We start from the raw sequence: 12845 nt of genomic DNA, 5'->3' as shown, positions 1-12845 counted from the left end.
TTTGGTACATTTACACAATGGAGTACTATGTAGCTGTTAGAAAAGATGAAGTTATGAAATTTACATACAAGTGGTACTACATGGAAAGTATCATGTTAAGCGAAATGAGTCAGAAAGAGCGGGATAGACACAGAAAGATTGCATTCATCTGGGGAACATAAAGCAACAAAAAGTGAGAGTGACACACAGGAATGGCTGAGATTAGTACCAGGAATTTTGCTCCATGAATGGAAGGCCAGCCACAGGCTCTAGGTGAAAAGGAAGCTCAGATAGAGAAGAGATTACCAAATGAAGGGTGTTGTGAGGGCCCTCCCAGGGTGGGAGAAGCATGCTAAAAGTAGTCGATAGACCAAACATGATTGCCACTCAAAGCCTCTCTTGCAAAACACAGTACCCAAAAGAAGAGAGAGAGAACAAGGGGGAATACCCTGCCACAGAGGCAGGATGGGACGGGGGGGGGGGGGATGAGGGGGGGGGGATGCTGGGACCCATGGGGATGGATGACGGGCACTGGTGGAGGTATGGGGACTTGATCATTGTATAACTGAAACCCAAGCACAAAATTTGTAAGCCTATAACTGTACCTCATGGTTTTTCACTAATAAAAAAAAAAAAAAAAAAAAAAAAAACTATACCAGTAGTTGACTAATGCCTCCAACTTGTAGATCGCAAACTGGAATTAAATTTTTTTTTTAATTTTGAAAGGAGATTTTCACATAGCTTTGCTCAGAGTTTACTTCTAGCTCTGCAGTCAGGTATGACTCCTGGTAGTGCTCCAGGGCCATATGTAGTGCTGGGGATTGAACCTAGGACAGCTGCAGGAAAGGCAACTTTCTTACTATCTTTCTTGCCCTCCCCCCCATAATTTCAAACTCATATATCATCAGTTTGTTTACCTAGCATTCCTTTCAGAGTAAAAGTGGAGTGTGGGAGTTGTTTGTATGTGTGTTTGGGGGTGTGTGTGTGTGATAGAGATAAAACAAAAGATTAGATCACATGTGTTCCATATATGATGCCCTAAGTTCAATACCTGGTAACATATGGAGACCCAAGCACTTTTGGGTGTAGCCTTGGTGACTTCCAAACACGGCCTGAGTTGCCCTGGTAGTTTCCAATAGGTCCTGAGCTTCACTACATCACCAGCACAAGCACTGAGCTATATTAGATCGGCTGAGTATCATTGGGGTTAGCCCTTGACACCCTGATCACTGCTTGGGCGATCACTTGAAAATAAAAGTTAATGTGAATTAGTGAAACAAAGTGAATATTAGTAGACAATACAAAATGGGTTTGTTGAAGTGCACAATGCTGAGAAAGACCTATGAGAGACTCTAGGCTGTATCCCTGATCACACGCCATGGCAATCAAGTGCAAATCTTTCTATTGATCAAGATGTTTCACCCACTCTTGTTTCCATTCACTTTTGGGAACACGACATATACTTTCCTTCCACATTCCTTGTGTATACCTCAAATCTCACTTTAATTTCCTTCATTCTCCATCATTTGAATCCTTTTTATTCTTCTACCTAAGAAAAGTCTCAAAGCAGGAATACTCTGTTAACATTAGTGTAGCAGGTATCATATTGCCCAACTAGCAGTTTTCACTGGAATGTGTCATAGACATTTGCCACTTAATTTGATTCACCCACATCTTCTGATTCTCCTATCTTTAGCCAGTTGCCAGTTGATTTCATTTTTTTTCACTCAGCATTGCCATCATACAATATCCCCCTTCCTTCTTCCCTTTCTTTCTTCCTGTCTGCCACACTGAGTGATTCTCTACACAAGCTCTTCTCCCTGTTCAAGTACTGTTTGCAGACTTCAATAGGAGCGCCTGCTTGTTATATAAATCTCAATCCAAACGTCTTTCCCTCAGAAGTTCCTTTTCACCACTCTAATCTCTACTGCATATCTTGTTTTAAAGTTTCAAATAATTACCCTATGGCATGATCTTATTCCGTACTTCTAATTAATTAATTGGGGTGTCCAGGAGGAAAAAAGGTGTCGTCCGTCTGCCTATTTCCCCTGGCGGCTCAGTGACCACCATCTTCCAGAGGCCATTGTACAGTCAGGTATGGGCCAGCAGTGACGAGACACGTGAGGCCTCATGGGATGGGATGGTGCCAGCTCTTGACTCCCCCACCCCAACAAAACCCCTAGTTGGTGCCCACGAAAGGCCCCTTTGGCTACTGATCAAGCTTCTTAACAGCCATGATCCCAGAGACACACAAATGAAATTCGGAACCCAGTAGCTTTTGGCAGAAATCCCTCCAGATTTAATTATTAAAATTTCGAAATTCCAAAATCGCATGGCTGCTTCATCACATGCTAGTCATAATGAGCAATAGAAAACAAATTGTCTAATGTTGACTTTTTGGCAGGTCTGAGTGTTGGGGTAAAATCCCAAATAATAATGGTGGGTCTGGTGTCGAAATATTGAATGTAACCAAAGTAGAGAGAGAGAGTAATATGGAAATCATATGCCACACAGGTAGGGGGAGGGGGTGGGATGGGGTGGGATGGGGGTAATACAGGGTTTTTTGGTGGTGGAAAATGTACACTGGTGAAGGGATAGGTGTTTCATCATTGTATGACCGAGACTTAAACCCGAAAGCTTTGTAACTGTTCTCACAGTAATTCAATAAATAAATTTACAAAAAAATTAATTGGGGTGGCATATCTGGCTATATTTGAGGGTAATCCCCAGGTCAGTGTTTGGGGTCATTCCCTGGGTGCTTAGGGGAGCATGGGGCTTCTAGAACTGAACCTGAACTTTTTGCATGCAAAGCGTGTGCTCAACTCTTTGAATCATCTCCTTGGCCCGGCGTTTAGCTATTTTAGTCACATGACTCGAAGCCATAGTTTCAATTAATTTTCCTTTTAGCTATGTTTAAAATGAAACATAAAACAGCATTCTATTTGGCTGTAGCCTTTTCCTCAGCTTATTTTGATTATTTATGTAGTACATTGTTATAAGTTAATGAAGACTACAGAAATAAAAGCTAATGATTCATTTTTGTGTAAGAGGAGTCTTAAGATATTCTATTTGTGGAAATTAACAATTTAAAATAGGCATTAAATGGCTTAATTTTTAAGCTAGACACAAAAAAGTCTTTTAAAAATGATAATTATCTAAGTGAGAGAATTAACATGGATTAATATTTAGTCATTATATTAAAGCACTTAAATACATGAGTTCCTTGAGGGCAGGAACTGTGACATTTTATTTTTTGGCATCTTTGTCTCTTTGCCTCACACATTGTCTGTCAGTTCAAGAGGAGTCTCATCAGAAGAATGCTAAATTAAATAAAATACGTATTTCATAAATGTTATGGTCATGATATAAAATTCTTTTTAATGAATGAAATAAATTCACTAACAAAGGACCACTGATAAATTTAAGTTGCAATAAAAACAGAAGATACTTTAAAAAAAATCTCATTGTAAACAAGTTTTTGTAAAGAATGCAATGGATTTCTTGTATGTGTATTTGTGCTTTACGTTATATTGAAAAGGGTGTTTTACAACATCATTTGGGTGATATTTAAGATATTTTCTAATAGTTTGGATTCCTAATATTCAATGCTCATTAATTTTGATTAAGTGATAATCGGTGCATGGGGATACTAAGACACTGATCATCCAATTTCTCTGTATTACTGATAAATGAGTTTTTTGGCATGTTTTAAAATGCCAAAAACTGTATCTAATAATAATTTTGAATTCACTAAAGATTATAGTCATCATGTGAAGGCTAAATTCAAAATAACTGCAAAATTCTCATCTTCCTTGTTTTTCAATGCATGGCATTTAAGGAAAGTAAGAGAAAGGTTGTTCATTGACTTCTTTCCATTCTTTACTCAAAGATTTTCTCTAAGTATTAATTTTCTTATCCAATTTACTAATTGTTCTTTACCCAGGCAGAAACAATGCCTGGGTAGAAGAATATAGAACTATATCTTTGTACTTTAAGGGCACACTTGTAACTTGGAATGAATTTATTTCCTACTCTATTTATTATAATCCTCAAAAAAATGCTTCACTGAAATAACTACAGATAACAAATCTTTTGAAAGACAACTTTATTTGAATGTTCATAATTTTGTAGTTTTAGTCAAACAATCACCTTGAGTTTTGCACAAGACATATAAATGTGTTCACCAAGATCAATATTTATGTAAAACTACTTTTCAATAAATTGTAATAAATCTTTGCTTAGAGATGGTAACTTTTAGGGTAGGAGTTATAAACTGGTGGCTTACAGACTATAATAAACTCATTGAACTTTGTTAAAATTGTTCTTAGTGATGTTTTTTACTGTTTTAATTGTTTCTTACTTAACCTTTTGAAATCAGGATATTTCACATAAAATACAGATTTCCTTCTTCTCCTGAAAAATTACAAGACGCAATGAGAAATTGTGTGCAGTTCAAACACTGACAATAACTGTGAATTGAAACTAAAAATAGCAACAATTTAAAGTCTTCCATCCTTTCATTTTGATGTTTCTCTTCAGAGTCAAATGGTGTAAGACACAAGCACTGAAATGCTTACCCAGAATGCTCTATGACTTAATGGAGTATTACATGCTATCTTATTCCACCTGTAATTCCCTGCCCCCCTCCCCAGTTTCTAGGTTATATAAATTTTTCTTTTATAAAGTTTCTCCCATTTTCCTGTTTTCTTCTCCTGGTTATAACTTTTCTTCACATTTTTCTCACTTGAGAGCTACAGGATATATCTCTATATTAAACTATCTCTAACCCTTGTATTCTTAGCCTTTCCTTTTTCCTGTTCCAGCCTACTTGGTACACATTACAGATTTATACGCCTAATAATTCTCTGATACCCAGGCCCTACTTTTAGACGTTTGGTGACAATCCAGATCTTCTGTTTCTCTGAAATATAGTTAGGACTCAGTCTGATTTGATCCTCCAAACCATTTCATGTTGATTCATGCACTGGTTATTAGCAACATGCTCATTTCTAGCACCACATCAGACATTTTCTGCCTTCTGATACCTTTACTTCCAGCATTTCTGCCTAATCTACCCTCTCTGCAAATAGCCCACGACCATCTTCAAGATTGCGCTCAGGATGCAGATAATTTTTTTGTTGTTGTATATTTCAAAGTCAGATTTTATTTCTTTGTTTAGAGCATATTTCTGCTACCGAGAGTAATCTGCCCACATGGCAGAGCCTGGCAAGCTCCCCATGGTGTATCTGGTATGCCAAAAACAGTAACAAGTTTCATAATGGAGACATTACTGGTGCCTGCTCAAGCAAATCGATAAACAATGGGAGGACAGTGCTAAAGTGCTACAGAGCATATTTTTAGGAGATTTACAGACAATATGGCAGGTAAGGCACTTGTTTTGAAAGCATCAGACCCAGGTTAGATCCCCAGAACCACATGTGGTCCATGTAGCCTTGCCACATATAATCCATGAGCACCAATGGAATGGTGTTCTCAAAACAAAAATAATACAAAACAAGCTTCTCAATGTATAATCCCTTATAATTGTCTATCTGACTCCAAAACATTGTTCTTGAGCTCCACTTGTGTTCTATAAAATTCCTTTAGGCAGGAATCCAGACAATAAAGGCAATATGATCAACTACGATAAAAAAAAATGCCTGGTGGCTTTATGGAAGATAAAATAGAATTCTGCTAAATTTACAATGGGTGCATTTTTATATTTGCCAGTATGTTTCTCAAAACTTTGCCCTAGTTGTGGAATGTAGCTGTTTATGTGGTCTTAGCAGCTCTCTGAAACCATCTCCGGACCATCAGGAATGTGATTTACCTGAGGAAAATTGGAAGGCAAATAAGAGCCTCTTTGGAAAGCAAGATGGTTACGCTTTAAACATTCAGATGAAATTATAGAGGACAAGAGACATTGTGATGTGGAAAGCAACCACTTTTGCTATTTATGTAAAAAATTGTTAGAACAACTTTAAAGTTTCTATTTCATACTTAAAAGGGGCTTGATAAACTTAAGATACTGCTTAATGATAATTGTGAAGTTATTTCCACTATTTTGATCACTACTCAATTTAAAGCAAAGAAAATAATTTGGAACTGGAAGACTCAGGTTCAAAATTCAGTGCGGTCTTTTTCGTTTGTTTCAGGGAGCTACAAGCTGCTGTGCTCAGGGTTGATTCCAGATTCTTCACTCAGGCATTATTCCTGGTGTGGCTCAGAGGACCATATGGGAAGTTAGGGATCAAACCTGGGTTCTCTGCAAGGAAGAGGAGAACCCTACCGACTTACTATATTCTGTTTCTGGCCTCTCAAAGTGTTTCTGAACATCTTACTTAATAAGTTTGAGCCAGATCCACAATTTCATGGATACTCACTGTTTCAGTTTGGAAAATGGGGGCAATAGTGGGCACAACAAGGAACCAAATAAAGAAGCTCAGACAAAGTAATAAATGCACAATGCCATTTCTACGGTAGATTATTCAAAGTATAAACCAGGCACTCATAATGTTAGTATATTATTTTGAATTAATAGAGTGACATAATCACAAACAATAAAACTTCTCTCTCGTAATTTCATAAAGCAAGCACTATGGTCTGCAACAAAACAATCGAAGGCTGACGCTGGTATTACATATAGCCAATCAGGCTTCTATCCCAAGCACTGCTTATGGTCCCCCATGATCAGGAGCAGTCCTTGGGCTCAGGGCAAGAATTAAGCTCTAGAGCATATCTGAATCTGACTCCGAAAACAAAAGTGTAAGGTTAAGCAGGTCAAGCAATATGCCACAACCACGTAGAAAATAAATATTTATCATGAGATTTAAAAAGCATACTTACATCACTTTCCACTATGCCATATTGCCTTTAAAGATACTAAGCCAAGACCTATGCGTTTTCTTAACATTAAAAAAGACATGTATGGGGGCTGGAGTGATAGTATAGCAGGCAAGGTACTTTCTCACTTGTGGCCGACCCAAGTTTGATCCCTCACACCCTATATGGCTCCTAAGCACTGCCAGCAGTGACCCCTGGGTGCCCTAGCTAGGAGGAAGCCCTGAGTACCAACACCTGACCTTCCTCCTCACAAAAGACAAGAAATTTGTGTTTTTAAAAAATAACTAATTCAAACTGATAATACTGAATTAAGGTGTAGTGTTGTCATCTAGCAATTGGTTCTACTAAGGGGAGGATGGGGTTGGATCATACCTACCAGTGCTCAGGGATTACCCCTGGCCCTGTACTCAGAAATTACTGCTGTTGGTGCTTGGGGCACCATACATGATTCTCAGATTCAAAAAAGTACATGTGCAAGGCAAGTGGATTAACCCTTGTGCCATATCCCAGGCCCCAACTACTTTAAAAGTTTATTCATTTTTATATTTGTGAGATTTTCAAACAGTGCTCAGACAGTCTGAAGAACATTTCTAGCAATACTCTGTCAATTGGGTCTAGTGGTTCAATATTTCAATCCATGATGTGATATTACTCAGCTTTTGTGGTGCAGGGAGCCTCCGGGACCACATCCAGTAATTATTTGGGATTCTATGAGGAAACTGAAATCAAACGAAAGTCCCATACTTACAAAAATGAACCTCTGACACCAGCCTATATCTGGTTCTTTTATGAAGCACAGTAAACATAATCTGAATATTACTTAAATGAAATGTCTAAAATGAGACAGTTAACCTGGGCAATTAGATTTTGTAGAACACAAGAATTCAATATTTGAACTCTACTGAATAGATATAATTATAAAAAATAAAAACAATTGATCTATCAATTCCATCATTATTTCTATGTGAGATATTGATAGTATGGATCCACTTAGAATAAAAAATATATTATAACTTAACTGTAATGTGTAGTGAAGAAAACTTCTGTCTTCATGGATTGGAGCTCACAAGAGCTACTCAAGTTTAATGTTTTACTTCCATATTGATTCTTAAAAGTTTCTTCTTAAGAGATACTTTATTAAAAAGAAATAAAATAAAGTCTTGTTCCTCAGGCTATTAAAAGAAAATGACTTATGGTCACATCAGCTCTTATCCTGAAGTCCTGAAGTATACTTTCTGTCAAAAACAGTTCTGAGGTAGCTATTAAATGTTTTACATGTTCATCAGAGAAAATAAATTATTTTTATTTTAAGAGGTAAAAGTTTGGGGGCCTGGAGCAATAATTCAGCAGATAGGGTGCTTTCTTTGCATACAACCAAACCCGGTTTAATCCCTAGCACCCCAGAAAAGTCCCTAAAACCTGCCACGAGTGATTCCTGATCACATAGCTAGGAGTAAGCTCTGAGCATCACTGAGTGTGGCCCCCAAACAACCAAACAAACAAAAAAGGGTAAATTCAAAATTTAAATCGGGCATTGAATTGGATTAGGATATAGAATTGAGGGACTAGGGCTGAGGTTCCGGGCTAGAGGGCATTCTTCCCATGTACAGAGCCCTGAGTTTAGTTCTTGGGATATCCCATCTCCTGCTTCCCACTCCTCCCCTAAAAAAGGGGGATGAAGATGAAAGCATGAAGATAGAAATATTTATTTAAATTCTGAAGGAAAACTTTTTGAGCACAGAGCATATTCTGACAAGTAATTTAAATAGCCTTTCCTTTGCGTTTTATTTGGCCACACCCAGTGATGCTCAGAGGTTATTCCTGCCTGGTCTGTCCTCGGGAATTATTACTAGAAGTGCTCCAGGAGCCATATGGGATGCTGGGGATTGAACACAAGTAGGCTGTGTCCAAGGTAAGTGCAGTATCCACTGGGCTATCACTCCAGTTCCTACAGCTTTTCCTTTGGGACACTGTTTACGATGGTTGTGAAATCCACTTGCTGTGGAGTTACACAAACTGAATAGCTCCCTAACCAGTCCTGGCATTTCTAATCTGTCTTTCTCTTTTTAGATACACCCAGTGATGCACCAGGGTTACTCCTGGCTCTGCACTCAGGAATTACTCCTGGCGTTACTTGGAGGACCATATGGGATGCAAGGTCAGCCGTGTGCAAGACAAACACCCTGCCCACTGTGCTATGACTCCAGTCCCTTCATTTCTAATTTTTTAAATTAAACTTTGAGAATCCGCTTTCTTCCGTTGGAGATTAGGGACACTTTTTGTTTCATAAGGTTGTTACAATGATTCAGTATAATCATTAGAAGACACTGTTGAGTTTTTTGTTTTGGTGTTGTAGAATTTACTGAACATATGTATTAATGCCTCCCATGATTGTCCTCCCTGCCCAGCCCCCTCTGCCAGGGAACTGAATACAGGTCCTCAACATGTGGTGCATGCACTCTGTCACTGAGCCACACCCCCAGCCGGGGTTCTCCCTTTGCAAATGAATAGATTTATAAAATAGTATAAACGATATACACACTTATTTAGATAAAGTGCAAGAAAGTGTTTAAAAATATATAAAGGTATACATAAAAGGAACAATTATAAAACCAAACCCTCTAGTAAGTAGTCATGAGTTCATGCCTATTTTCAAAAGTGCACAAATTTGTACTCATCAAAGGAGAACATATCGATTTATGCGTATTTCCAGCAACCATCTTAGGCATGCAGTGCCTGTGGCTGACAGCATTGTCCCTTGGGAAGGTGGCTTCTCTAATTGCTGTGAATGGTGATTCTATTTGTAGACATTACTTCCTACAGCATGCATTCTTATCTGTAATTATTTTTTTGAGAAGACTTATCCTCATAGTCTCCTCTATAGTTAATAACAAAGAAAATTCTGAAGCACACCTTGAACTTTATGGATCAGAGGTACAGCTGAGTTGAAAAGAGGCAATATTACCAACAAAATAATTTATATTTACTGCAACGCAGAGTACACAGGTTTAATTTTATTTTTAAAAACCTTCCAACAATCCATACGCCAAAAAAAAAGAAGAAAAGAAAAGAAAAATACAAGAAAATTAAGACAGAGAAAAATAAAATCAGACGTTCTAATCTCATTTAAACTGCAGGAGTGAGTTTTTCCTCCTCCTACACTTTTTTATTTATGAGCAAAAAGCATAATTTTCATATGGAGAGCAAATCATCAGCAAGAGGACTTACCTTCCTTTAACCAAGAAATGTTATTTTTATCATTTTCAAAATGCTCAGCAGTTCTTACTTTTTTCTTTTCCAACTCAGTTTCTGACATCTAAGTGGAAACAAAATTTGTGATATAAAAAATTCATTAAGAACCCAATTTACAGCATCGAATTTTATATTTAGAGAAAACTGGCATATTAAAGGGAGGAAAAGTTAACTTTCTAGTTTTCTAGTCATTGTCTAACTTGAAATCTTATATTTTGCCAATTTTTAATATTCTGAAACAATGACATTGAAGACTAAACTCTATGATATTTAATCATTCAGCAGTAAAGCTTTCTCTAAGACTTCTGATTTCTGACTTTGAAAGAATAGCACATTAACAACTAGCACAGATTTGTAGAAAGAATTGCTGCTTGAGTATTTCTAACAGAAAAGCAAGCTACAAAGATATACACAGGAATAGAACCCAAAAGGACCTTTGCAGCAATTTATGGGGTCAGATGAGAAGCTTCTGACCTACCTGGCCTGCCTGCGCCCTCTGAGCAATTGAAGCGACCTACTCCGCAGCTGCACTGCCCGGCATTTGGCATTTGACTTTCACGGCCCGCATGGAGCATGGAATGGGTTAGGAAGCGCACTTTGATAGGTAGCTCAGATACTTACCTGTGTGTTCCAAAAGGAAGAGGCTCAAATGTGGGAAAGGGGAGCTGCAAGGCGATGCTCTGGGCAGCCCTCCTGTTGTCGCTTGATGTCCAGCATTCCTCTCTCCTGCCAGAAGTAAATGAGAAGCAATATACGCTCCCTCCCGGGGTGGTGCTAGATTTGTATTGCTGCCAGGAGCATCCAACTTGCGACTGAGAGGCTTTTTATTTTTTATTTTTTTTTAGGTAATATAAAGCCTGTGGTTCAAACAATAAAAACCTTCTCCAGGGTAGCACTTATTTAAAGTGACACTGTGCAAATACGGTAAAAATAATGAACTTTTTTTCTCACATTGTCAGAGTTTCTCTGCTTTCCCTTCTACACACACACACACACACACACACACACACACACACACACACACACACACACGCACACCCTGCCTCACTTAGGGTTTTCAATCAGAGGGTATAAGAAAAGTCCTTTTGCAAAATAGGCCTAGACTATTTGGATGAAAAGAAAAGAAAATAAAGGGGGACCTTCCAAGCTTTATTCTCTAGAAATCCATCTTGCAGCTGGTAACTGTGAAAAGTAAGACTTTTTAATAATTTTAGCCAACAGGAGAAACATCTCCAGTTCCTTTGAGGTCTTGTAGATGTTCCCCAAAAGGATTTGGAATAACATTCTCATAAAACCATTAGATTATTTGTCAAAGTTAGCATCTTTCAAGAGATGATTAGAAACAAACTAAAATCATAAGCAACTCTTAGGAGGACATGACAAAAGAGCCCAAATTGCTAAATGTTGTCATTTCTGTCAATAAAGGAAAATAAAGTGGCCTTCCTCCTCCAGTGCCCATACCTGCGCAACCATCTCATCACCCTATGTCCATATCTCCGCTTATCCCAACTTCATTTCTTCTTGTCCTTTGCCCTTCAGCAGCCAGTTTTCATGCTAATATAGTACCTTTCAACATCTCTTATTGTGAGCTGGATAATATTCAGATTTCCCCCAAAACAACTAAGAAAGACCTGGAATGGTGAGAATCCATCGTTTTCACACTGTGGCTTCACATGATGTGTATTAATGTGCCTTAAATTCAATTACTTCAAACATTTAAGTTGATCCTATTGTATAGTTACAATGTCTTATGTCCCTTTCTCATATATTTGGAAACCAAACCTAATTCCCTTCAGAAATTTCAGCACCCTCTTTTATAAAAATAAGTTATCTATATATTTTGTGTTAGTGGAGACAGAAAAATATTATCTATATACTTCATATTGCTCGAGCGGGCCCAGTAACGTCTCCATTGGAGACTTTATTGTTACTGTGTCTGGCATATACGAATACTCTCAGTAGCTTGCCGGGCTCTCCAAGAGGGGCGGAGGAATCGAACTCGGGTCGGCCATGTTGGCCGCTTGTAAGGCGAACGCCCTACCCGCTGTGCTATCGCTCCAGCCCGATGGTCTTGGAACAGTGTCCAGACATAAAGAAGATCTTTAGTGCAAATATTAAGACAAGAAACAGTCAAGTTACCAGGAGAGAATGAATGAGCTAGTGATGCATTTGAACATCTTACTACTCCTAGTTTATTTGCACTCCTTTTTTAATACTTTGATTATTAATATTAATCATCAGAAACCATGTTTAAAATGACTTTGACCCTGTAAGGTTCCAGTACAGCAGCATAACTAACCTACAATGCAGTCTCTAAGGCCCAAAGCACCCTTCTTACCCTGTAGACTGCAATACTTCCAGGCTCATGATAAAGATTGTTCTCAGATTCTATGGGCATTTTTATGTAATTTGTTTTGTGCTATTCAACTATTTCTAATTCCATGCTCAAATAACAACACATTAATCAAAACCTTTTTACATTTTCTTCTAGGGTGTACACTTTTTTTTTAACTGAATGACCATGAGATACAGAGTTACAAAGCTGATCATCACTGGGTTTCAGTCATGTCACCAAGTCCCCAGTTTCCCTCCCTCCACCCTTGCCCCAGCCTGTCTCTATGGCAGGCACTTTCCTTCTTTCTCTCTCTCTGTGTCTCTGTCTCTCTGTCTCTGTCTCTGTCTCTCCCCCGATCCCCAAACCCTGCCACCTCTGGGACATGATGGTTTGCGATGCAGGTACTGAGAAGTTATTGTGTTCCTTTACCTGTTTT

General features: G+C 38.2%; 1 protein-coding gene across 1 annotated transcript in view; it reads right to left on the bottom strand.

Annotated features, from left to right (window-relative positions):
• Nucleotides 1-12472, bottom strand: part of MDFIC2 (MyoD family inhibitor domain containing 2) — a 141065-nt gene extending 128593 nt beyond the window's left edge. Inside the window, exons 1-2 of the mRNA XM_056108022.1 lie at nucleotides 12413-12472; nucleotides 10051-10138 (exon numbers count right to left, since the gene is read on the bottom strand). Coding sequence (XP_055963997.1) covers nucleotides 10051-10138; nucleotides 12413-12472 — 148 coding nt within the window. The remainder of the gene's footprint in view (nucleotides 1-10050; nucleotides 10139-12412) is intronic.
• Nucleotides 12473-12845: the final 373 nt, after the last annotated feature.

This window comes from Sorex fumeus, unplaced genomic scaffold (assembly GCF_029834395.1).
Source record: "Sorex fumeus unplaced genomic scaffold, SorFum_2.1 ptg000191l, whole genome shotgun sequence".
Lineage (NCBI taxonomy): Eukaryota > Metazoa > Chordata > Mammalia > Eulipotyphla > Soricidae > Sorex > Sorex fumeus.
Note: the sequence above shows the minus strand (reverse complement) of the source record. Positions and strands in the feature narration are given on the sequence as shown.